The sequence below is a fragment of the Trichomonas vaginalis genome, chromosome I (assembly GCF_026262505.1).
Source record: "Trichomonas vaginalis G3 chromosome I, whole genome shotgun sequence".
NCBI classification, from domain to species: domain Eukaryota; phylum Parabasalia; order Trichomonadida; family Trichomonadidae; genus Trichomonas; species Trichomonas vaginalis.
This window is the reverse complement of record NC_067203.1, coordinates 6,745,075-6,771,530: the sequence shown is the minus strand read 5'-3', so window position 1 is coordinate 6,771,530 and position 26,456 is coordinate 6,745,075. Positions and strand designations below refer to the sequence as shown.

Below are 26,456 nucleotides of genomic sequence, written 5' to 3'. Positions count from 1 at the left end.
CATCACTACATTAAATCATTTTCATGAAGTTAAGAAGATCGGTGGTGATAGTGAATTATTTGGGTTCCAAGACCAAACTAGCCGTTTTTGGCAGCCGATTAATTATTTAAATTTTAATGAAGATGAGATATTTGATCCACGCGCCCCAGAAGTGAATCCTATCATTGATTTCTATAAAAAATGTGACAGACCGAAAAGGAAGAAGTCAATTCCTAATAGTATAAAAGTTATTAAGCCGTGAGTAGCTTTGGATCGTATTTTTCCAACTAATTCTTGATTTGCTTTGTTGTTCTATAAATAGGAAATTTATTCTTTGTTTGTTAGAGTTAATATCTAAAATCATATTTTTAATTAATTACTTTTTATATGCGTTTGAAGCAATTGATATAGTAAGCAATTTAAGAATATAAAAATGAATTTTGCTCATTAGATCGCTTTTGATTTATTCCTTTTCCTGGGCGATTTCATGAATATGATCTTCATAATAATCAATAATTTGCTGTGGATACTTAGAAATAGCCTCTCTTCTTGGTATCTCAGAAATTTCATCGCTTCCTCTATAAACAACAGAGTAAACGATATCGCCGTTATGTTTCTTTGCTCCAACAACAGACTCGATACGACGCTGTTTTTCTGGGGGAGCTGTTTGGATTGAGAATCTATTTTTTCTGAATTTTTTGATGGCTTCTTTAGCGTTGCCTAAATTCGAAATTGGTTCCCAAGTTGCTTCCTCTCTTGAATAGCCTTTCCAAAGAACTAGATATAATGTTTTAGATCCGCTCTTACGTTCATCAATAATTTCCTGAACCTCGTAAACTTCTCCACCGCTGGCGTCTGAATCAGATGACATTAAATGTTGTCACTTTTTCATACATTTCTCACTATCGGTTTTTATTTTTATTACTTGGTAATTGAAATTTAGTTGGGAAAGTTATTCAAGATTTTGTTGTAAACAGAAATTCATCAAAAGTGACACCTCAGAAAAGCTAAAATATTGAATTTTTGGAACTTTTGATAGAGCACGTTTTTAAATATTAATTAAAGTAAATGTATATTTTGTAAAGATTCTTTTTAATAAAAAAATAAAATTTTGAAGAAGAACACAAAATCTTCTGAAAAATAATATCACATAAACTCATATTATTTTCTAATATATAACTATTTTATATAAAAATCAAATTCAATGATCTTAAAAGCGAAGGATAAACCTCAAAATTTACGAATATAATGAGTGGGAATATAATGCTTATCTATCATAAAACCATATGAAATATCAATTTTTGCTTTACGCCTAATTTTTGACGACAATTAGCAAAAAATGTTAAATGTTAACACTCAGTCCATTTGAATATGAAAAATAAAATTGACTTTGATTAAATGTTTTTATTTATCATGCAATTCTTCTTGCGACCAAAGATTTGAATAAAAGTTCAAAAAATAAGATAGCTTAAAAATAATATACGGTAGTGTTTACTAATAGATGAATAGTATATAAATTCTATTAGAATGGATTTGATCCAAAAAAAATATAAAATTTGATCATAAATAAAATCGTTTTAAATTACTTCTTCATTTAAATTATAACAATTATTTTTGGTTTTATATTTTTTTGGATCAAATCCATTCTAATAGAATTTATATACTATTCATCTATTAGTAAACACTACCGTATATTATTTTTTAAGCTATCTTATTTTTTGAACTTTTATTCAAATCTTTGGTCGCAAGAAGAATTGCATGATAAATAAAAACATTTAATCAAAGTCAATTTTATTTTTCATATTCAAATGGACTGAGTGTTAACATTTAACATTTTTTGCTAATTGTCGTCAAAAATTAGGCGTAAAGCAAAAATTGATATTTCATATGGTTTTATGATAGATAAGCATTATATTCCCACTCATTATATTCGTAAATTTTGAGGTTTATCCTTCGCTTTTAAGATCATTGAATTTGATTTTTATATAAAATAGTTATATATTAGAAAATAATATGAGTTTATGTGATATTATTTTTCAGAAGATTTCATTCTATATGCCTATGAAAAGTACTCTCAAAACTAACTTTTTCCTAATTATGATTAAATCTAGAATATTGTATTATGCTTAGTATTATTTCATTTTTCTCATTCAATTTAGAATTTACAAATGTCAAAAAATTGAGAGCTGTCACTTTTGATGAATTTCTGTTTATTACAATTTTAACTAGGGTTGTTAGATTCCCGACGATAGGTGTCTTGGAAGATTTGCCTGGTGTCATCATAGTGTCTTTAAATCAAAAATTTTATTTTGGAGTTAGTTTTATTGATTTTTCAATAAAAAACATTTCTAAAACAAGAAAATAAAACGATAAAATATTTATATTTTATATAAGGATCTTATATATTTAAAATAAATATCATTTTATTTTTTTTATTGGTGTCTGTCAAACCATAATACACTATTCAAAAATTCAATGTGTCTTGCGGTTTCAAAAGACACCTTCAAATCGAACGATAGCACAGACACTATTGAATTTTACCCATTGTATTTAGTTTTTACCCTTTTTATTTTTAAGAATTAATGACTGAAACAGCCGTTTTGCTATGACCTCAATCACTTTTATTTATTATTTTAAATATTATTTAATTTTATTATTTGAATAGGTCAACTTATATTTTAGAAGCTCAATTTGAGACCACTTAATACATTGAAATATCATAAATATTGAAATATTAAAAAGTGTATTTCAAAATATTGAAATTATAAAAATTTATAATACTGAAATTGAGACAAATTAATAAATTCAATGTGTTTTTTTTTGAAATAACTCTCAAATATTATTTTTTGTTTATTTAATGATGAATAAATATGATTGCTTTAGTCAATCATAAAAACTAATTTAAGTTTAAAATAATGAAAGGATAATTTGATCGTTTTTTAAAATACAATTATTTTTGATGATTTGCAAGAATCTTTGAAAAGAATATAATATAGGTTCTATTTTTGTAAAATTTATCCAAATCATGTATTACATAAATTACGATTAAAACGATGAAAGAACCAAAAAGTGTGTTTTGTGTTTTGTTGTTGCGTGTTGGATGCGGGATCCTGTTATTTCAGAAATCGACAAAAAATTGGAAATTTAATTTCCGAAATCGAAATTATATTAATGTTTTTAATATTCTTATATCAAAAGGATTAAAGTTCATTAAGAGAAAAACAATTCTTCTTCTTCAATCTATTGGCGCATTTATTTCTACACGCCAATAAGGAAGGGAAAATTATAAGACACCATGGTGTCTTCAAAACGCTAATTTTTGATATTTTTAACAACCCTAATTTTAACTTAATATTGCCTTTTTTGATTGTTAAAAATGAGATCTAATGAAAAAATGGATTAACATTGTCCTTGCATGATCACTTACTAATATACCTCCATATATGACAGTTGCTCAAGCTTATGATCGCCTAAATTCAAACTACATTAAAAAATTGTAAAAAAATGCAGAAGATCTTTAATATTATGAAATAAATTCAACTACATATAGAGAAAAACTTATGTTTGTGTCATTTGGTTAGCTTAATGATCGGTTTGGAAGCAAATAAATGAAATATTTTACCATTTATTAAAATGAAATGGATATTTCCATATGAATAACACACAAACTTTTTCATTTTATCTGGTTCGATAAAAAATAAATCAGAGAAATAAATAAAAAAATAATAAAATTTAAAAATTTACATCTATTTAACGCTATCTCTGATTTCATCAAAGAAAGGATGCTTCATTGCCTGCTCAGCTGTAGGGCGAAGGTTATGGTCGATTGTAAGCATCTTAGTCAAAAGATCCAATGCTTGAGGAGTACATATATCTCTGTTTGATTCATTAATTAATCCAGCCCACATTGTTCCCTTTAATTCGGAAAGACGGGCCTTGAGAGATGAACTGAGCTTTAAATCGTATTTTTCTGCGTAATCAAGCATTGCTTGGCCACCGAGATATACGCACATTCTTTCGATCTGCTCGTTGCTATCGCGTCCTTTGAAAAATGGAAGCTTGTGGAAGAGAAGACCAGCGAGAGTGCAACCAAGGCACCAAATATCAAGGCTTGGTGTGTATTTAAGATATGAAAGGAGGAGTTCCGGACCCTTGTAATATTTTGTTGCAACTCTGACTTGGTATTCTGAATCTGGAGTGTAGAATTCAGCAAGACCCCAGTCAATTAAACTAACTTCTTTGGTTGTCTGATTCCACATGATATTTCCTGGTTTTACATCACGATGCATGATGCCATTTTTATGGGCAAATGCAAGAGCTCGCAAAACGCCGTAAATGTATAAAGCAATATCACGTGTAGTCATCTTTCCGAATAATGTTTTAACATCGTTATTTTCAGCATAATTTAATATTAATGATATGTATTTGGAATCTGGGTCTTTGACTACATCAAGTAGTTGTGAAATATTTGGTCCATTACGAAGAACATTAAGAATTGCAATTTCACGATTGATTTTCATAATGCGAACCGGCTTAAGTACTTTAACGACAATTGGTTTGCCTGAATCGATAATATGTCCTGAGAAAACGTTGGAATACTTACCACGGCCAATCCTGTTGTTAACAGAATAGTCATCAATATTTCCTAGTGGATAATTAAGCTCATCTCCCTCTGATTCTTGATACTTCTGTGCCGATGTTTTCTTCATTGTCGATTAATTTTTTTTTTTCGCGCCCCCGCTAAAAAAATCTTACTATGTCAAAATTAAAAGCAAGTACCACAATCATTACATGCATGCGCTGTATTGGATAATTCTATTTACAATTAGAAGATTAAATCATTAATAAAGTTTATCAATTTCTAAATCAAGCTTAATCTGAACATTACCCTCTTAATATGGTAGTACATTCAATGGTATCTTCAAACTCAAATTTTCGAGAGTAATTGACAACTTCATTCTCTGAATTGAAGAAATTTGATGAAGTACTAATTAGAAAAAGAAAATATATGAATTTTTGGTCAATACAGAATATGAGATTAAGATGTACCATCTAACTTCTAGGGTTCAGGATTAGGATAGAAAACTAAAGTACTCACAAAATCTAGATTGAGAGGCGGTCAATGACTTTTGAGGGGAAATTAACGCATGGAATTTAATATTATTTAGGTTGATATTCTTGCTTATTATTTCAGAAAAAATCTTAAAAATTTCAATATGAAAATTGAAAGCAATTCAAAAAAATTGCTAACATGTAAATTTTAATATCCTATGCATAATTTCATATTTTGAACATTTTTTATTTTTGTTTAAAACTTAAAATTTTGCGAATTTAATATAATTTATAAAATATAATACGTATATATATCTAAAATACACTAAATTTAATTGTTAATTGACGTTTTTGGGAATGAATTTTATCAAAACATGCCTGAATCCGAAAATTTGAAAGAACGAATTACACAATCATATATGTAGAATTCAAAATACAAACTTAAAGATTGTATACGTTTAAAATTATTCAGATTGTGTTTGATTTCCACTCATTCTGTTTCTTTTGAACTCTAACACTAACATTTCATGATGATTACATGATCCATTTATACATGGTTGAATTGTTCCAGATTCTACCAGAAAATCAATCCAAATTTCTCAATGCATTCATGTTGATTGGACAAAATTTAAAATTTATCAGCCTGTTTCCAGAGAAACTCATATATTCCCTAATGAAATGTAATTTTTGCTACATTTATTTCAATCAAATTTCAAAAAATTGACTGCAGAGCTTGAAAAGGTGATGAATCATGTTGTTATTAGATGTACATATTAGATTTACTATTTCCAAAAAAAATGCTCAAATTTGAATAGTTTTTAGAAAATTTGGAATTACACTCCTTACATTATATATAATTAAATGTTTAAATTTTATTCATTTTTCCCTTTTAATTTTATAACGTGCTCTATCAAAACTAACCTCTCAATTGAAGGCCACAAAATCTAAGTAGTGAGGGTACACAAATTTTGTATGGAGTACGGTTCAATTTTTGAGAGCCTCACTACTTAGATTTTGTGACTACCTTATATTAGATATGGTGAATGAATCTATCTAAATATGGATAACTAAACAAATTATTGATAAAATAAAGTTATTTGCTTAAATATATAGAATCAAAACACGTACAAATTAAATGTTTGTTTAAAAAATTGATTTTATGTAAATTATATATGAAAAAGGATTTTATTCTGCCCACTTGAGCGCAATTTACTGCTGAGCTTCGTTCTTCTTGGAGATCTTCAGCTTGCCGAGGAACTTGGAGCGCTCCTCCTTTGTCTGGAAGCGGCCGTGTCCGAACTTGGAAGCTGTATCGATCCACTTGAGGTTGATTTCTTCTGTGGCGATACGGCGTGTGTTGATGTTGATTGTCTTGCGGAGTGTGATGGCGCGCTTGACTGTGCCGACAACGGAGCCCTTGATCATGAGGAAGTCATCCTTGACAAGACCGTAGTGTGGGAAGCCACCCATTGGGTTGATGGACTTCTTTGTGAGATCGAAGGATGTAGAACCACCCTCGTTGATCTTGCCCTCAACTTCGGCAGCACCGATTCTGTAGATGCGCTTGTTCATCTCTGTACGGTGGTGGCAACCGCGCTGACCGTAACGAGCGACTGACCAAAGAACACGAGCTGGGTTCCATGGGCCGATGCAAGCAACTTTCCTGCGGCCACGGTGGGTCTTCTTCTGAAGACGCTTTGTGCCGTAACGGTGGATAACACCTTCCCAACCGAAACCTTTGCCAACACCGATTGTGTCGATCTGTTCGCCCTCTGTGAAGACATCGGCGACCTTGATCTCCTTTTCGAGGATGGACTTGGCGTAGTTGAGCTTAGCAGCAACATCGCCACCGTTGATCTGGATTTCGATCATGTGAGCCTTCTTCTGGCCAAGGTGGTTGCCCTTGAGGACCTTCTTGGCGCCCTGCTCGTTAGCATCAACACCGCGTGTTGTTGTCTTGGCGGACTGTGTGTGAGCGATGACACGGATGACTGTAGCCTCCTTCTGGAGTTTTTCGAGTTGCTTCTCGCGCTTCTCAGCAGCCTTGCCGTTGGAAAGGCAGGAGAAAGCCTTGCGAGCCTTGGACTGGTACCAGTTCTTGTAGTAGTTACGCTTGACTTCTTCGTTGACGTAGGAAGCCCAGACTGTTGTGACTGGCTTGAGGCCTTCAACTGTTGGCTTGTAGCCGATGATACCAACAACGAACATTGGTGGTGTCTCGAGGATTGTGACTGGTTCGCAAGCCTCCTTCTTGTGGAGACGAGAGTTTGGACGGACAACATCACGGAGAACGTGTGTCATACCAGCCTTGTAGCCGATGAAAGCGCAAAGATGTGGCTTCTGGGAAGCATCATCCTTTGGCCATGAGCGTACGCGGCCACGGACGGCATGAGAACGGCCACGTGGAAGGAAGCCGAGGGAACCACGGCGTGGAGCATTGAACTTGCGATGAGACATAGCAAGAAAAAAAGGGTAAGACCAAAACCGTAACCGCCTTTAGATGAAAAATAATCAAAATTTACAAGGAATGAATTATGTATTTGAGATATGCGTGTGATGAAATGAATAAATCTAATGATATTCTTCCAAAATATCCTTAAATCAGATTAATCCACTCATCCAATCTGCTCAAAATAGCTAATTGATATGTACATATCCAAATTTAGAATATTTATACTATATTCATTGTATAAAATCCTTAAAATAAAGAAATAGAAAATGTAAAATTTACGAAATTGTTGAATGGTGGAATATTTCAGATTGTGAAGATATAATTATGTATAAATGTGATACTTTCAAATCAAAAGACATTTGATAAATTTTAGACAAAATTAAAAAACAAAGCTTTGGATTTCCTTATGGCGTGGTTATGCATTTCAATATTTTTTGCAGCATTTAAGAGATGAATTCCATTATAATGCCCGATATCAAACCTTATCGAACGCTGGAGTTTCGGAGTTCTCTTGATTTCCTACGAGGAATGAATATTACTAAAGAAATAACCCTATATTCCACGTATAACGCTCGATTCGCTCTTTGTTTTTCTCCATCAAATTGCAAAATCGCCTATTGAGTGGAGAGTTACGAAATGCGAAGATTGCTGACTCTGATTATCTTGTTAATTCATATTCGTATTTTCATCTAACTTTCTTCTCAATTTTCTGAGGTTTTGAATACTATTGTCAATTTGAAAGGATCATATCGTTAATTATCTGTTAGAGAAAAATAATTCTTTAAAATTTTAATATTCAGTATGAATGCAACATAAATTTTTAAAAGTAATTCAAAAATAAATTCACAAAGGATTCAAATCCGAAAAACCAGCTCACTTTAGATAGATGCCAGCATCCCCATACATTATCTTCTCTAAGGAAAAACGCCCACAGGTCAAGGCTGAAAACCCAGGAATCTCATTCGGTGATATTGCTAAGAAGTTAGGAGAAATGTGGAAGAACATGTCAGAGGAAGAAAAGAAGCCATACATCGAGAAGGCAGAAGCTGAAAAGGCTGAGCACAAGGATGACCCAAAGGAGAAGAAGTGCAAGTCTAAGAAATGCAAGTCATGCAAGAAGGAAGCTTCTGACAAGGAAGAATCAGAAAAGGAAGCTGAAGGCTCTGATGATGAGTAAATATTTAGTTTATTTTTGTTTAAATAAAGTCTTTTTAATACTAAATTTTTTAATAACGAATAATATAAGAACTAGAATATGAAGATATTGTATTTGACCTTTTATGTGGATTTAGTAAGCATAAACGGTCATATTTCCCGTTTGCTGTGAGATCTTATTTGAAAATGCTTGAGAATCCGTAAATCTTCAAGTATGATGGCCATTTTTGTTGTATTTTTGAAGTGGAGGTATTACTTAATATATTTGTGTATGGGGCTTAATACTCTTATCATATCTCATTTCTTCACTCCCTTTCTCGTATGTGAATGTTCCATCAGTGGCGAACCGCTGTCGAACCTGATCTTTTTGCATTATTTCTCTTTAAATATTGATTTGTTCTCGATGTTGACGTTTCAAGTATGGCCTAATATTGTCGGTAAATGTTGTTATATGACTTAAACCTAGAAATTTGTAATTTTCAAATCTCAAAAAAATTTAAATTTTTGATTTTAAAGTTAAAATCTGTAAGATTTTATATCAAAATTAGGATTTTGAAAAAAATTTGGAAAAATTCAAAACGCAGAAATGCAATTATAATAGAAAAGAAATAATATTTCAGCGAAATCAAATAAAAAATCATATTCTTCAATAATCGCTATAAGAAATTATTGAAAAAGTAATGATAATTCATATAAAAAACACTTTATTTCATACAAATACTAAATTTCGTCACCAATTGGTAACTTTTTATCACAAACAACTTCGATAGTATCTGGAATCTGAAGAGATTTAGCATCAAAGACTCCACAGTAAAATATCTTCTTGATAGAGCTACCGGAAAACGTTTGAGGATCAACAATAAAAGTTTCGTCCGGTATCGCTAAAATCTCCATTTTCGTCACTCCAGTGAATAGATGCCTTGGAAACTTTGTGACATTTGTCATACTTATATCTATATCTTTCAGTGTAGGGATAGAGAAGCAGTGATGGCCAACTTGATTCAACATTCTTGGCAAAGTAATGTATCTGAGACCGCTATTCATAAACACATACTCGCCTAGTGTTTTAAGAGCGGAATGGAAAAACTTAACTGCTCTAAGATTATGACATTCATAAAATGCGTAATTTTCGATAGATTCTACAGAAGATGGTACTTGAACTACGTAAACATTTGAATGGGCAAATGAATAAGACCCAATTATTTGTACATCTGGATGGAGAACAGGTTTTTCGATGGTACAAACTGAATAAATTAACTTTTTCCTGAAATATGAATATATAACTCCATTTTCAAAAATGAAAAAGCGATTAGTACTTAATATTTCGAAATTTTTGAGATTTGTACAGTTAGAAAAAGAACTTCCTTCGATGGATCGAATGTTTTTGGTAATAGTAAACGAACTTATAGCAATTGATGCGAATGTATATGAATTAATCGATACTATTGTTGATGGCATGATTAATTCTTCTAAATTCCATGAATTGTTGAAAATTCCTGGAGCAAGATGGTATAGCGGAGATTTTGAAAGATCAACACGTGTAAGTTTTGGACAATATGCGAAAGCAGATGCTCCAATATAAAATATTGTTTTCGGAATTATAATTTCTGTTACTGAGGTATTTGCAAATGCATAGTCCAAAATCCTAGATACAGTATACTCTGTTTTTTTAATTGTAAATGTTTCAAAGAAGCTCACTACTCCTGTCACGTTTCTTGGCTGATAAGATGTTCCAACTTTTGGAGGAGATCGAATTGATAGTCTATAAAAGTTTGTGTCAATATCACAATCAACTTTCACATCAGGTGCGACTTCGAAATATTGAACTTTTGCACTCAGTGCGTGTGTGAAAAGAAATGTAAGCAAAATCATGATTTTATAAAAATTGACAGATTTTAAAAATGTTTTTTGTGGTTGACTTGAGCTATACCGGATTTAGTGGAAAAATCGAAATGAGATCCACATTCAAAAAGTGACATTCCGAACCGGAAAACCAACAATTTCAGGTTATTATTACTAAACTTTTTATAAACACAAACAAAAATATATTGCGCTACTGCATATATATGTTTTCCTTTGATGAAAGGAAAACTGGAAAAGATTATTCAGTAATAAGACGGATGATGAGTAGATTTTTGTGGGGCAGCACCAATAACTAATGCTGCTGCGTTCTTGTAAACACCTTTAGTAGACTGAGATGCTGAGCCTCCTTTTTTAGGAATTGTTGAATTGCATCTTTCTCTTCTCTGTTTGGGCTTTGGTTTTTCTGGAAGGGACGGCTTCTCCATGAGTGGGTGCAATAAGCAAAAATATGTAGTAGTGTTGTCGGAAATAATTCCTTCGCTCAATTTTTTCTTTAATTGTTCCGGATCTATATTATACTCCTTGCATTTTTCAATGATTTCCTCTTTAGGCTTTGTTGGCCTCCTCTTAAACTTAAGAATATCTGAATATCCATTAACTTGGTAAAAAACAATCGGACTTGGAGCCATATTTAGCATCATAGGAGTAACACCACGAAGCCATGGATGGTTCTGAATATCTATCAATCGGCAACGAGATGATGGTCGGACATGCAACATTCTTTTCAGAAGATCTACAAGAGCTGGAGAGAAATTAAGCGGAAATCTGAGATTTTCAGCCTCATCTATAAGCTTACGGTAATTGTTGCCTGTGGAAAATGGAAGGTTGGCCGTAATCATCGCATATAGACAAACGCCTAATGACCAAACGTCGCATTTTTCATCATAATCATTACCTGCAATAACTTCTGGTGGAGTATATCCGGGCGTTCCGACGTACGAACGCATAATATTGCAATAAGAAGTTGATGCTAAACCAAAGTCCGTAATTTTTACGTTCCAGTTTGCATCAAATAGAATATTTTCGAGCTTTAAATCTCTATGAACAAGGAAATAGTAGTTATGAAGATATCGAAGTGCTGAATAAATTTGAAAGAATATTCTTTGCGCTTCTGGCTCCTTAAGACCAGAATTTTTATTGACATAACTTAAGAGTGTTCCACCAACAGCATATTCAATAAATAAAATTAGACTTTTTCCTTCCAACGACATTCTATAACAAGAACATACGTTAGGATGTTCGACTTGCATAAAAACACTTATTTCACGCATAATTCCGTTGAATTCATGCTGTCCGAGTCTTGAAAGATCGACTATTTTCGCTGCGGCGTAAACACCTGTTGTAATATGTCGGGCAATATGGACAGTAGAGAATGCTCCGGCGCCAATTTCTTCAAGGATTTCAAAGTTATCGATAATTCTTGGCTCCCCGCTACTTGCTGCCGGGTCAATAGTTACCTCTTTTTTGTCCATTTTTGTATCGATTTTTTTTACAAAAACAAATAAAAAACAGTTTCGTATTCAAATATTCGTTTTTCTATAAGACCAACGCAGAAATGGTTTTGTATTGTTGTAATTACTAAGTGGAGTGATATTTCACGATATTGAAAATTTTCCAAAAATTCGAGGAAAATAAACGTAAATTCAGAAAATACTATGTGGGAAAGAGAGTAATCATCCTTTATTAAAATTTGCTTATGAATAAAGACTCCATCGTTAAAAATCGTATTGGCATTGAAAATTTTATTAGATTTTGAGATAATGCCTTGAAAAACATAAATAAAAAGTATTGTTGAATAATTCTAATAGAAAAAATTGCTAAAATTATAAATTTTTTCGAAAGGATAATTTGAATAGAGACTCCAATTTGGTTAGGAGACTCAAACAATTAGAAATAAGCCATCAAAATTTAAATAAAGTCAATAATACCATGAAAAGACTTAAAGAATAATGTTTACTTGAATTTTTCAATATCGCCTTTGATGCGAGAAACATCAGCACCAGCAAAATGATCTAGTGTCTTGATGTCGTTGCCTTCTTTCTTAACAAAGAAAATAGCTGGAATTGAAGAAACCTCCCAATAAGCGGCTGGTCCACTGCTCTGATCAACATCAATTTTGATAAATGTAACATCCTTGTTAGCTTCGGCAATTGATGGGAGGATTTGACCAAGGCGTTGGCATGGGCCACACCATGTTGCAAAGAAATCTAAAAGAACAAGGCCCGGAGCTTCCTTAATCTTATTAAGGAGATCCTCATAACTGCCATTGAAGTGAACAATTGGATCGGACATTTCTAGAAATGAAGTGGAGTATTTAAAATTTAAAAATTTTTCAATTTTTCAAAACCATCCAAAATTTGAATCAAAAATTTCTCTACAGGAAAAATTTTTCGAAATGACACTACAAACATTGATATATCACTGGTATAAAACAATATTTCAAAATTATTTTCATTCTCCAAATTGAATCATCAGACAGAATCATGATCTCAGAATGTCCAAGATGGTTGATAGATCGGAGTACTAATTGCTATTGGGATTATTTTGTTTTAAAGTCAAAATAGTAATTTGAACAATGGGAGATATATAGCAGAACTTCCTCAAATTATTTATGCAATTACTCGAATAATCAAAAGATCAGATATATTGATGACCGTGCATAATAGTGGATATCACTGGATTTTAATCATTTCATTCAGAATTATTGCTGCTTCATGCATCTTTAATTTAGTTTATTAAAAGCAAATATGTTACTGAAAGATATCAAATTCAATACGCAAATAATTGATGCTTCTGTCGCGGTATAAACATATGGAAAATGTGCCATGAAAGAAAGTGATTCTGAGGTAAAAATAAATATATAAATAATAAATAAAAGTATTTTTTTTATTTGAACTTTTCAATATCAGCTTTGATGCGAGAAACATCAGCACCAACAAACTGATCTAATGTCTTGATTTCATTACCTTCTTTCTTAACGAAGAAAAGAGCTGGAATTGAAGAGACTCCGTAAGCATCTGCAGCATTGCCGTTCTTATCAACATCGACCTTGATGAATGTAACATCTTTGTTAGCTTCGGCAATTGATGGGAGGATTTGGCCAAGGCGTTGGCATGGACCACACCATGTTGCAAAGAAATCGACAAGAACTAAACCTGGAGCTTCCTTGATTCTGTTGAGGAGAGCTTCGTGAGTGCCATTGAAGTGAACAATTGGATCGGACATAACTAGAAATGAAGTGAGATAAATAAATTTTAACACAATATCAAATTTTCAATACCATCCAAAATTTCTATCAAAAATTTCTTCTCTGAATAAAATTTTCGAAATGGTTTTGCAATTTTTAATATACTGCTATAGTATAACAATATTTCAAAATTATTTTAGATTCTAAAATTGAATGTTCAGATACTGTTATTGAATTTTTTTTCGCTCTTCTATCTGAACTCTCAATCTATATTCAACATTCCTGAAAATAAAAGGTTGCATTCTTATACTTCTAAATCATATTTCTTCATGAATTTTAGTAATTTTTAAAATTTTTTGGGAATAAAATTAAACTCAATTTGATGTAGATCAGAATAAATGGGTAAAAATCGATTGGAATACATTGCTTATTATATTCCTCTCTGAATTATTCCCGATATGTAATTCTTGAAAAATTCAGAATAGTTTTAGCAACAATTCGTAAATAATGATAAATAGTCGTATGGAACAACATTAAGAGAATCTGTTCTTACGTTACAATTCTAATAATACTGTTTTTTTGGTATTGATTGTTATAATTCTAAATAAAAAGTCTACAAATGATCGCTATCTAAAGTATCTTACATTTCTATAAGCCACTCAATTAATTGCGATAAGTCTACATATTTGAAGATAAAGAGAGAATAAAAATTTATTCGAGAGAAACAATTCTTTACGCATATCATTGTAGTTTAATTGATTTGCCAACATGAAAATAAGAAAATATATTATTGAATAAGAAATTCCAAGGAAATTGAGTTTATTATTAAAATATCTTAGTCAAAATTTAATTATCTTGATAATAAAATAATCAAATTTAATACTAAACAAACAATAATATATTTTAACTAGTTACAAGAAACAATTGATTGATGTAGAAGTAATATTTGCATTTGCATCTGCAATTCTTGCCCAATTTCTAATTATTGGACTGTCTGAAGGTGAAAATCCCACAGAGAGCATCTGTGTGTTCATTCTTGCCAGTGTCTGTTGAGATCTCGATGACATTTCAACAGCTTTTCTGACAAATCTATTGTAAATCTTCTTGATTTGCGTATATAACAGCATAACAATAACAGGAGATGTATGATTTTCGATTGCTGGCTTGTCTTTCAGCAAAATTGAGTCAGGAGGTGTAATATAACCCTCAAATTTCATCGAATCAAGGAAAAGGAAGGATGAAAAAGGATCCTTTTGATGATCATAGTCCAAACCAACAATAATCTGAGTGATTTTTGTACGATTTGCAATTTCAACAACAGGAAATTGAACTCCGTATGGACATAATGCGGCAATCTTCTTGGCAACTGATGTATATTCGCTTGATGATGACGATAACACGTATAATGAATGTCCAGAGAACAAAGTAAACAAACAATTATAAATAACCTGACTTTTGACGATTTCATTGAACTTTTTGCAGTCTCCTGTCATTGCATTACTTAACAAACCACTAATTCCGGTAGAACTTTTCCAAATTGCGTTGGTCAAAGTTATATCTGATGGTAATGACTGTACGAAGCTCGTAAGTGATGGAATTATATCATCGAATTTGGTTAATTGTCTAATTGGTCGAAGTTCATTACAAATTTCGACAAAAAAGTAAGGATCTCTTGGAATTGCTTCGGATTCAGGAGCTGCTTCAACTTCAACCTTACGAAGTGTATTTTCTAGTTCGTCTAATTTTGATTCTAAGAGTTTGACAGAATTTGGCTCTGTTTTTAGTACTTTATTTAATGAAGCAGCATAAACAGAGATTTCCTTTGGGAAAATCTCTGCAGCAGCATCTTGTAATGATACAGCATATGACATGAACTTATCGAGCAAGTTTGCGTAGATATATTGCATTATTGTTTGATGTTTGTTTCCAAGAACGAGAACAATGGATCTAGAGAATCCTCTTGCTTCAGCATCTGGTATAGAAACATAAATTGCTATAAAATGTGTCCCCATGTACTCAGATTTGATAACAGTAGGTCTAGGTCTGTAAAACGCGAGACGAAGGTCTGTTGGAAAGTTAACAACATACAATAGGAACTGATGAAGATCCATGACAGCCGTGGTTGGTAAATCCCATATAATTCTGGGTTCAGAACCTTGAGGAAATTCAAATAAACCAATGTAATAGGAAGAATTAGCATTTACGAGATTTTGTAAAGGTTTTGATATAAGTAGATGAGGAGATGAGTATGTTCTTGCTCCCATACTACTCACTCCTAAATTTTTCTTATCTTCATTTTTTATCTTTTTATTTTCTTCGTTACTTTCAATGCTTGGTGTTTTTTGCTCAGTAACCTGAGTTTCCAAAACCTGATTTAGCATTGAAAGAAGTGGATGCGTCGGTGCCTTTTGTATTTGCGAAATTTTTTTTTGAAATTTATTTGTCAATTTTTTGATCTTTTTGACATTTGTAAACTATTGGGAATATTTTCGGGGTATTATTATTGTCGTCTGGCCGTTTTAGACGACAATTCGAATCTCAGGATTGGAGTGCTTCTTAACTAAATTATTTATATAGTTTATATAAGCAATATTTACCCAGATTTTCCTTACTTTTACCACTCCCCATGTAATTTCTGGGGAAAACGATAATTCATTTTTTTTATGGATGAATAGATCGTTTTCCTAGAAAGGACCTCATATCTCTGGCTAAAAAGAGTGTCAGATCCTAAATAGATTATTGATCTAGTGTACAAATCCAATAAAAAGCCTATTTTTTTGGCTTTTTTGGTGCTCATTTTTTCGAAGATCTACATGAATATGGGGAAACCATCGGATTTTTTTGGTTAACCCACATCTTCATGTAGTCTGGACTATCTTTCCTCGAAGGACCTCTTTACGGGTGTAAAAACTCATAAAGTTCTCAAAAGATTCATTCTCGATCTCCATGCTGAAAGAATTTACAATAAAAAAGAGATCTACGCATCAAACTACAGCCATAAATGAACCGAACCCCTAAAGCTCAGCTCTTAGTTTATCAAAAACGTCGAAATCCTTCTCATTGCAATCAAATTTTCTCAATAACTCATAAGAAAAATCGAATTTTGATTAAGCCGATGTTATAGGTATCACAAATACTACAAACTTGAGCAATATCGAAATTGCCAGCAAAAGTTTGAAATTGCATTGCTCATATTTGTTTTGTAAACTAAAAATCTGCTTATATTATTCATTAATTTTTTATATATTATTCATATACTTTAATAAAAACAATACTATTTCACCTTAAAAATGAATTTCATAAGTCAATATTATTTTTTTGAAAATGTATCAATTTTCGATTAAAACAACATGAGAATAAAATTTACGCAAAATTATTTTAAAAAATGGTTTTAAAAATTTACAATTGATTAAGAATAAGATTGGAAGAAGTTTTGAAGTTTAATTTTAAGAAAAAAAATTCGGATATTATTTATGGATCTAAGTAATCTGATATTTGAGTATCGGCACTATGCATAAAACATATATTTATAGTTTTTTTGGATTTTTATGATTTTAAATATATTCAAATTTGGCAATCCAATAGATTTTTAAAAAATAGGTAAATAAAAATAGATTACATATGCAGCAGATTTAGAACATGAAACAAATCTTATAGTGACCCAAAAAAAAATTCATGATCCAAAAAAGAAAAAAATTGGCTAAATGGGAATCAAACCTTGGCATAATGAATCATTATGTCGGATGTTTCCACTACACCGGCAGTTCGAAAAATACCCTTGGTGGTTCTATTTAATAGCTACTCCCAACGATAGGCGGTGTCCCCAGCTTTAGAGAGGTGGTAAAAGTAAGGCAAATCTGGGTAGTTATTATGGATCTTCAAAACATCGTTTTATCCTCTAAAATTATGAACATACATTGTAAATAAGCTATAAATTAAAGTACGATTCTTCACATAGCAAGAAATGGCTTTATCATTTTGAAATAAATATCGCAAAGCTTAAGAGCCAATATCTAGTTAAATATTAGTTCTATTTATTATCATACAAACACAAACTATATCTTTTATTTTATAATCTTGAATTAAACAATGACAATAAAATAAACAAAAAAAATATAAAAAAATCATAACCACGGATTCCATCCAGGATGCATTCTGCAAAGATTAGTTGGATCGCAAGCCTGTTTAATCAAGCTATCGACTTGTTCTTCCAAAGATCTGACGACGTTTTTATCTCCGTCAGTTCTCTGCAATTTGTCTTTGATTCTGTGGACAGTTTCAACTGATGGAGATCTCTCTCCTTGTCCTTCAGGCAGAGGTGACCCGAACGAAGAATGGCCGCTTCCTACAAGAGGAATCCATTGAAGTAAAGGATCGTAAATGAAAACCTCTAAAAGAGCCAAAATTTGGTCACCTCGAGATTGCATGTCCCTCATTATGCTGATAGAGGTTGTTCTGAAGGTTCCTTCAATGCGTTTTGCCTCGAGAGCATTGACAAGTATCCTGGTGAGTCTGAATGGAACTGTTTCAGGGAAAACTGAATCATGCATTCTGATTTCGAAGCAATCAGAGTAATCTATGTGGATCAACTTGCCGCTTTTGGCATCAAGCATTATATTATTAAGGTGGCGGTCGCCAATTCCGATGACATAACCAACCATTGATGTTGAAGCCAAAGATGCAGCGTATTGAGTACGTCTTGTTACCCAATCCGAGGAGTTTGATGATTGTAGTAGCAATACTTGCTGTAAATCATCGCCTTTCGTTGACTTCTGTCCATCAACAAATAATTTTCTTCTTCTTTCAAGAGGAATTTCATAGAATTCCTTCTCATTCTCGACATGCGCGAGCTCAAAAGATGATTCCATCTCACGATTATTGGATATCTTGCTTCTATTCCTTTGAGTCATAATCAAATTTGCCAAAGTAGTGCAATCTGGTACCCAACCTATCAAGCCGACGTTTCCTGTAAGTGGTGTGACCTTGTAGGTTGACAATCGCATCTTCTTTTGGCTGGAAAACGTGTTAATGAAATCAAATAATTGCATAACACGTTCGTCAAGTCTTGTGTCTTCATGAGCCTTCAATAAGAAGTCATATTCAACTCCATTATCACCATAAATCTTCACTTTTCTCGGTCTGTGAAGAGATTCAATGATTTCTAAATTTTGAGAAATTTTTGACATGTAAACTATATTTTTGTAATTTCCAGGAACTGACAGATATTTGAAGTTCTCTTTTGACGATAATTTTGGAGAAACATCTTTGAGGTCTAACGACATCATTTTACTTGGAATTGGCTTGATTTTGAGCCAGATCTGTCCCATAACATTATAAATCATGTTTTTATGAGTGTGATCTTTTGTTTCCTCATATTTTTTGACCCATTCTTCCAAAAGATTCAAAAGATTTCCAAATTCTCTTGAAAAACTGACATCCAAAAATGTCTCATTTTCTTTTGAGTTCTGTTCGAACAATTGATGGAGGTATTTCGTGGTAAACTCATTCGGTTCGAACAATGTGTCCCTGATACAATTATAACAAAGCTCAAATCTTGTACATGCAACTCTCATCAGCTCATGAGATAAAATTCTCATCGAATTCACAGAATCAGGATAAGTTTTTGCCAAAACTTGTGAAATTTGAAGAGCAGCTTTTTTCCTGTGTTTAGAATCACCTTCTAAAGGAACTAACAATGAATACAAAACAGGTTGTGGATGGTCATTACCTATCTTCAAAACCAGTTTCTGTAGAAGATCAGCAATATCACTTTCTTTCGATGCAATTCTCGCTATAATTTGCGGCAAAACAACAATCCAAACATTTGTTGGAATTAAATTAATAGAATTCTCAAAAATTTTGAGGATTTGCAATGTTCTGTGTTGGAACAAGATTTGGATAACTCTTATTGCTAAACTAAGGCTTTCGAAACCAAGACTAAGACCTTTCAAAGCTGAAGAAAATGAATCTGTCAGATTTTCTTCATCATTACTTATTTCAAACAAAAAGAAATTAACTCTTGTCAAATATTGCCAAATTTCTGAATCTGTTTGACAGAGTCTTGCTGTTTCATTTAATAACGCTTTCGCTTCTTCATTTCGGTTCTTTAAAATCAGCCAATTCGCTAATTTCTTTTTAGATGTCACGTTTTTGGCAATTTTTGTCAAAAATGAAATTGCATCATTTTGTTTGTTCATTTCCCAAAGCAGATCGCATCTCAACAAGTTGAATTCTTCATTCTTTTGTTCATGATCAAAATGATTCAATGCAATTTCGCAGGCATTGAATTTCTTTTCTTCTATCGTCTTTTTGATGTATTCAATTAAAAACGGTTTTATATCGTCGCTATCGTAAACAAACGACAAAAGGAGTAATTTTGTTAGCAATGCATCACTTGAGTAATTAACGACATCGAATTTATATGTGTTCATTCTTTTTAGATGCTGCAAATTATTTTCTCTCAAAGCTGAAACGACTTCTTCAACGAATCCTGCGAAAGTCAGCTTCACAAACTCTTCGTAGTTCCTTTTGTAGTCCATAGAAACTGTTGGAAGAAGAGGAAGTCCCACTTCCATTCTCATTTCTGACACTTTTTCTTCCACTTTTTGGTAATTTTTGTTTTTGAGGAAATGAATGATAGAAATGAATTTGCTGTCCATTTTTTCTAAGTCAACTCTCTTCATTACTTCAAATAATTTGTTATAGTCAAATTGAATGGTGTAAACTTTACAAATGTAAAGTGACAAATTTCCATTTTTTGAGAAATATAAGATATCATCATATTTTCCAAGATTCCACCAACAATTTATCATTCCTAGCATGCTTTCCTCATCTTTTTCATTTTCATTATACATTTTTGTATAATCTTTCAACGCATTTTCCCAATTTCCAAGTTTTTCACTCGCTTGAGGTGTTGGTTTCACATTATTTAACAATCCTTGAGCGGCATCTCTCAAACCAAGCAACATATACTCTTCCAACAGTTTGTTTCCTGTCTCGTTGTCTTTGTTTTGTTCGTACAATCTCTCTGTTGCTCTCATTGCTTGTGAAAATCTCTTCGTCATCATGCAATTCTTCATAATGATCGAATCATCAACAGGAATCTCTACATTTAGGAGTTCTAAGTTCTCAATGACACTCAAGAAATATTCTCTGATATATTGTGGTGTTGTGTCACTTTCCAAAACAGTTTTGACTATTTTTGAGGATGATTCAACCTGAGTTAACAATAAAGAAAAAGCCAAAGGGAAAATTGCGTTTAGCATTGGAACATAACGCAAAGCCAAAAGATAGCAAGCAGAAATAGCTCTAGAAGATGATTCAGTGAACAGCGTTTGGCAGAGATCTTCAAACCAGTCTTCCCATTCATCAGAACTTAAATCGGAACTTGGACAATCTAAAATCACAGGATTGTGTTTAACAGAAGGAGGCTGGACTTTGGGAAGAGGAATAACTGGTTCAGGAGTGACTTCATTGAGAATTTCAGGTGGAATTTCCCTGTTTTCTTCAATGATCCTGACGTATTCAGCAAATTTCGGATAATCTTGAAGTACAAACGTGGGAGAAAGAGATGGAATATGCAATAAGAAGTACGATCCCATCTGAACAGCAACGACAAAGATGACATCTATCGATGCTTTTTTCAATGCAAAATTTCCTTGAACGGTTTTCACTAAAGTATTAATGATTTGGACAGCGTATTTCTGTGAACCGCCGTTTTTAACGAGAACTTTGAACTTTTCAAGGACTTTCTCGCATGTTTTGACCATATCTGAGTTATTAATGATCCAATAGAGGACAATTGGGTAGATAATGTGAACAACTGATGATATGGCTGACTTGAAGTTGACTAATGTGCTCAAAATAGACTCGATTGTACTGAGATCTGATAAAAATACGGTTACAAGCCTTGGCATGTAGGGTTTCATGTCTTCAGGCATGGAATGGACAAGCCAGGTTGATATTTGTTCGAACATTGAGTGTTCTGTCGTGTTCCATTTCTGGCAAATTGAATCAATAATCAAAGGCAACAAAGGAGCAAAGGATTGGTGGGATACAGAGCTTTCTAGAGTTGGAATAGATCCTAAAAGCAAGACAGAATGAGAGTCTTGCCTTAACATTTCCATGTATCTTCCAACTAATTTGTCTTCAACGAAATTACCAAGCAATCTGTTGCTCTTGAGCGTTTTAATTAACGCATCTATGGCTAATTGGTGCAATTGCGACAGCGAATTGTTAGATAAAATATCTAATAATGCCATCAAAGTCATAGAAGCACAGACATAGAGCATCTTTTGCGTTGGATCAATTGCTTCGCATTGATCGAAGAAAGTATTAGGAGTTATCGCTGTCTTATGTTTTTCTTTGATGTCGTTGTAAATCGACGGTTTTATTGCGGCCAATTTTGAGAGGGAAACGATCAAAGTTTCTTTGAATTCCTTGGGGAAGTTCCTCCTTGTCAAAGTGAGTAAACTCGAAAGAATTTCTGCATTATGATCAATAACAATTGTTGTGTTATCAATTGCTGCGTTCAATAAATTCAATGCAGCAAGAATTCTTGTTTCTTTTGACTGAATCGACAAGTTAGAGACAATTTGGAAGGTCAAATCATCCAAGGAGATGTTGTTGTTCGAGTAAGGAATGATGGCAGTCATTAATGAAATGGCCACATGAGGCAATCTTTGTTTTCCATTCAAAAGGATGTTGAGAATGGGGATTCTGAATGGAGATATGAGCTTATTTGCATACTCACTGTATATCTTACCTTTCTTTTCCGCATTTTGAGTTATAACATAAAAGTAATTTATACTTTGACGGGTAATTGATGGAGAATGCTGAAGTCCATTGATTATCTCTAGCAAAAAGTTGTTTAAGATCGCATAAACTTCTGGAATTTGACAATATTTTGCTAAAAATTCAAAAGAACTCAAGCAAATCTCCGGAGAAAAGTCTCTAATGAGTGTTTTGAGCATATATATTGCAGTTCCATCACACGGTTTCTTTCTCATCGTTGACATTATTCGAATTCTTAATTCTCTGTTTGGCTCCGTCATCATTACGGCCAATAGACGGTGCAGAGCTGAAGCACATTGTGTTTTGCTGTGGTACATCATAACAAAATCAGCTGCGGCGTTTCGGACTTCGATATCTTTGTGAGATAAATGTAAAGAAAATTGCAAACAAAGCTGTTCTGATATGTAAGAGATTGGGATTTCAATGTTAATCAAGGCTCTGAAGCTAATTGTAAGTAAAGAAGCAACAGAATCTTTTGATATCAAGTAAGGAAACGTTATTTTCATGACATAGTTATAGATTGTTGTAGCTAACTTTGGATGGATTTTTATCAGACGCGAATAACCTTGAGAAGTTGATTCTCTTAATGGATATGCAAAAGTGACTCGGAAAATTTCATCGAATCGGTCAATTAACAGTGAAGAGACTGCAATAAGGGTGCATATTTTATTTTCTGTTTCGTAATGTTCTAACAAATAATTACATAATTCTTTGATCGGAACTGATTGTGCTTCAGTTAATTCGCCATTTTTGAGGAAAATTATGTCTATAAATGAAGACGTGGCCTTCTTAAGATCTGGAATCTCAGTTGTCAGTAGAATTTTGAATTTTTCAAAAATTTGAAGCCAAACATCCGGAGTAAAGAGTTCTGGTGTTGTTTTTATAGCAACAGGTAATGCAAGATATGATGATAAGCGTAAATTTGCGACAAAACTTGAAAGATTATAATATGGAACTTCATGGAACTTCAAATACTGCTTCATTTCCGGTCTTTCTTCAATAATTATAGATAGGCATTCTGCTATACCAGAAAATGCATCGTTCGGATCATGGCTCTCGAATGGTTCGATGAAATACTCACATAATTGCTCGGCAAAGCTAATAGGAGTCGTTTGTAAGATGGATCGTAGTGTGTATTGCGATGCTAATCTAACGTTAAATGAATTTGTAGTAACACTAATTAAAATTTTTTCAATTGCTGTTTCAAGAGACTTAGGCGATGAATATAAAAGTGAAGTAAAACATTGTGCAAAGATAGAAAGTAACGACAAACCTGCAATTACTTCAACTTCTTTATCGTCGTCGAACCAAATCAGCATTTTTTCATAAAGCTGGCTCAATATAAGTTGAAAAGACTGACCGAGCGTTCTATGTAACCATAAGAGAATCTTCTGGTATCTTTTCCAGTAGAGAGTTGAAGTTGCTGCCGGCAAATTTATCAAATCCTCGCCAATTTTGTTGGCTCTGAGTATTTTATCGCCAATGTCAATTGTCATTAATTCTGATAAAAGGACAATACAGAGTAATGAGTTTTGTTCTAATTGTTGGAAAGAAAGAGCGGAGAACACTTCGTTGAAAAAATGTATCTCATCGTTAGTATCTTTTGACATTTTATATCTAGTCGTAACGAATTTTCTAAAATTAAATATTGCATTTTGAAATTTGTATGATTCGGGCTGAATAATCTCTTTAGATGCTGCATGAATATAATAAGATAACGAACCCTCCTTTCCACCAATGGCAAATACATGTGAATCGGAGTATTTCGAATCTTTTTGTCGCACCTTCATATAAATTTATAATAAAATTTTTGTCAGATATAAATTATCATTTTACATGTCAAAAATTAAATCTGACAAAATTATGTAAAATCGATTATTAAGGATCTCGTTTGGAGAAATAACGACTGGGATCTCCAAATTCCAAAATATAAGCTTCTCCAGTTTTGTAAATTTTAATGTATAATTTTTTTCTCTAGAACGACTATAGATTTAAATGTGATTTCTATCCTGAAAATCAATCAAGGAATTGTAGAAGTCACCGTCAAATCAAGCGACAATATATTGCAAACTCAATAAGTAGAGAAATTGAGATGAAAATTGGTTCTCTCATGGCATAATCATATTATTTATAATTTTTTATCTGTTATCCATTCTAATGGAACTATTGTTTGTAGTTTATAAATTTTTACTTTCTTTCTTTTTCATCATGTAATTCTTGAAATTTGAAAAATATTTCTTTTAATCATATTTTATTAATATTAGAATATCGCATTTAATTTTACTCAGTTCAAGTTTCAGAGTTTTATATTTCCATTCAATTTTTAATTGAAATTTTTGATATCTCTTCCGAAGCCATATAGATTATTGCTTCATCTTAAATCATATTATATTAAAATTTTTTATTCTTATATAATAATATTATATTTGTGCGCCATGTGAAATAAGAAGTTCGGCTATTTCTTTATAATTATATTTTGCTGCAATATGAAGAGCGGTTTTTCCATGTATTTCTTTTTCATTGATATTTGCACCATGTGAAATAAGAAGTTCTACTGTTTCTTTTCTATTATTTAATACTGCATTATGAAGAGCAGTTCCTTCATTTAAATTTTTTTCATTGATATTTGCACCATGTGAAATAAGAAGTTCGGCTATTTCTTTACAATCTTTAAGCGCTGCAATATGAAGAGAGGTGTCTCCATTTTTATTTTTTTCATTGATATTTGCACCATGTGAAATAAGAAGTTCTGCTGTTTCTTTACAATCATATTCTGCTATTTTATGAAGAGCGGTTTCTTCATTTTTATCTTTTTCATTGCTGTTTGCTCCATGTGATAGGAAATATTCGGAAAGAGATGGAATATTGAACCTCGCTGAGTAAACAAAGCATTTGTTAATATCATTGGTTTGATCGAAATAAACTAAAAATGATTCAAGATTATTATATTTTATGCAGCAATCTAAATTTATATCTATATTGTATTCATTCATTAAGAATGTAACAAAATCAATATTGTGTGAAATAATTGCATATTCCATACATTCTTCATCTGGTGTTTGATATTTCAAACATTCGCTCATGATATCTGGATTTCCTCCTAAAAATGAAAATTTAAGACATCTTTGAGTTATTTTTGATTGAAATTTCGTTCTTAATAACTTGAAACAATCAACTGCTCCATGGTAACAACATAATTCAAGTAATGAATATCCTTCGTAAGAATATGGATATAAACTACTTTTAAGTTTTTGATCTTTATCAAACCCATCAGTCTCCGTGAATGCAATGAATCTTTCTAAGTCATTATATACAATTGCTCTGTAAATTGTATTTTCTGGATGAATATCCGGATTTTGTAATCTATTATTTTTATAATTATCAAATTTGTCTAATTTAATCCCATATTCTTTATAAAACAGAAATTTTAGCATAAGTGCAACATTTCTGACCTCTGTGACATGGTAATCATCGGATATGAGTTTGACAAGAGATAAATATGACTTTGTATAGCGATTATTATACCTAATGATACATAAAATGTCTCGCATAATAATTTGAGGAGGATGTTTCTTTGAATCAATCAATTCTGTTTTGATCAGTTTGTATATTGAGTTTAAATCTTCTTCCTTTTCCGTTTTCAGCTGATATAACGCAATATATGAATCAATGTAGTATTTATAGATACTTCGAAATTCGCTGAATTTATTTGGATGAATGTCTTTGTCGGACATTAATAATTTTTAAAATGCCTCATTTGCATTTTATCATATAAATATCTTTTAAACTCAATATAAGAAATAAATATTGTGCTAGACATGTGGGAATCAATGATCACAAAGATTTCGAAAATAATTTATGAACATTAATTAAGATCATAGGTATTAAATGACAAAATAACAATATGAAAGTTGAAATCAATAAGATTTACATCCAGATGATTATATTCAAACAAGATTAATGAGATTATTACAA

General features: G+C 32.1%; 11 protein-coding genes across 11 annotated transcripts, besides 2 other annotated features; 1 reads left to right on the top strand and 10 right to left on the bottom strand.

Annotated features, from left to right (window-relative positions):
- Positions 1-291: 291 nt before the first annotated feature.
- On the bottom strand, positions 292-850 carry TVAGG3_0941810 (methylated histone binding; the record flags this gene model as incomplete). Its single annotated transcript, XM_001298523.2, has 1 exon — positions 443-850. One exon carries the CDS (start codon positions 848-850, stop codon positions 443-445), a length of 408 nt encoding a protein of 135 aa, XP_001298524.1.
- A 94-nt stretch (positions 851-944) lies between these two features.
- Positions 945-982: a mobile genetic element.
- A 1,176-nt stretch (positions 983-2,158) lies between these two features.
- Positions 2,159-2,195: a mobile genetic element.
- Positions 2,196-2,820: 625 nt separating this feature from the next.
- On the bottom strand, positions 2,821-5,069 carry TVAGG3_0941780 (STKc CK2 alpha domain-containing protein; the record flags this gene model as incomplete). Its single annotated transcript, XM_001311341.1, has 1 exon — positions 3,726-4,688. One exon carries the CDS (start codon positions 4,686-4,688, stop codon positions 3,726-3,728), a length of 963 nt encoding a protein of 320 aa, XP_001311342.1.
- Positions 5,070-6,083: 1,014 nt separating this feature from the next.
- Positions 6,084-7,919, bottom strand: TVAGG3_0941770 (60S ribosomal protein L3-related family; the record flags this gene model as incomplete). Its single annotated transcript, XM_001311340.2, has 1 exon — positions 6,241-7,488. One exon carries the CDS (start codon positions 7,486-7,488, stop codon positions 6,241-6,243), a length of 1,248 nt encoding a protein of 415 aa, XP_001311341.1.
- Positions 7,920-8,308: 389 nt separating this feature from the next.
- TVAGG3_0941760 (DNA binding) lies at positions 8,309-8,678 on the top strand (the record flags this gene model as incomplete). The annotated part of the gene is made up of 1 exon (XM_001311339.1): positions 8,370-8,660. One exon carries the CDS (start codon positions 8,370-8,372, stop codon positions 8,658-8,660), a length of 291 nt encoding a protein of 96 aa, XP_001311340.1.
- A 651-nt stretch (positions 8,679-9,329) lies between these two features.
- On the bottom strand, positions 9,330-10,510 carry TVAGG3_0941750 (ribonuclease inhibitor domain-containing protein; the record flags this gene model as incomplete). Its single annotated transcript, XM_001311338.2, has 1 exon — positions 9,359-10,510. One exon carries the CDS (start codon positions 10,508-10,510, stop codon positions 9,359-9,361), a length of 1,152 nt encoding a protein of 383 aa, XP_001311339.1.
- A 180-nt stretch (positions 10,511-10,690) lies between these two features.
- TVAGG3_0941740 (protein serine/threonine kinase protein) lies at positions 10,691-11,978 on the bottom strand (the record flags this gene model as incomplete). Its single annotated transcript, XM_001311337.1, has 1 exon — positions 10,744-11,973. One exon carries the CDS (start codon positions 11,971-11,973, stop codon positions 10,744-10,746), a length of 1,230 nt encoding a protein of 409 aa, XP_001311338.1.
- A 440-nt stretch (positions 11,979-12,418) lies between these two features.
- TVAGG3_0941730 (cell redox homeostasis) lies at positions 12,419-12,803 on the bottom strand (the record flags this gene model as incomplete). The annotated part of the gene is made up of 1 exon (XM_001311336.2): positions 12,455-12,793. One exon carries the CDS (start codon positions 12,791-12,793, stop codon positions 12,455-12,457), a length of 339 nt encoding a protein of 112 aa, XP_001311337.1.
- Positions 12,804-13,362: 559 nt separating this feature from the next.
- On the bottom strand, positions 13,363-13,736 carry TVAGG3_0941720 (Chain A Thioredoxin; the record flags this gene model as incomplete). Its single annotated transcript, XM_001311335.2, has 1 exon — positions 13,388-13,726. The coding sequence occupies one exon, from the start codon at positions 13,724-13,726 to the stop codon at positions 13,388-13,390; it is 339 nt and encodes a 112-aa protein (XP_001311336.1).
- An 859-nt stretch (positions 13,737-14,595) lies between these two features.
- TVAGG3_0941710 (uncharacterized protein) lies at positions 14,596-16,110 on the bottom strand (the record flags this gene model as incomplete). The annotated part of the gene is made up of 1 exon (XM_001311334.2): positions 14,600-16,069. The coding sequence occupies one exon, from the start codon at positions 16,067-16,069 to the stop codon at positions 14,600-14,602; it is 1,470 nt and encodes a 489-aa protein (XP_001311335.1).
- Positions 16,111-17,812: 1,702 nt separating this feature from the next.
- Positions 17,813-24,259, bottom strand: TVAGG3_0941700 (ataxia telangiectasia mutated (ATM) -related family; the record flags this gene model as incomplete). Its single annotated transcript, XM_001311333.1, has 1 exon — positions 17,813-24,091. One exon carries the CDS (start codon positions 24,089-24,091, stop codon positions 17,813-17,815), a length of 6,279 nt encoding a protein of 2,092 aa, XP_001311334.1.
- Positions 24,260-24,901: 642 nt separating this feature from the next.
- TVAGG3_0941690 (spectrin binding) lies at positions 24,902-26,215 on the bottom strand (the record flags this gene model as incomplete). The annotated part of the gene is made up of 1 exon (XM_001311332.1): positions 24,902-26,215. One exon carries the CDS (start codon positions 26,213-26,215, stop codon positions 24,902-24,904), a length of 1,314 nt encoding a protein of 437 aa, XP_001311333.1.
- Between the last annotated feature and the right edge of the window lie 241 nt (positions 26,216-26,456).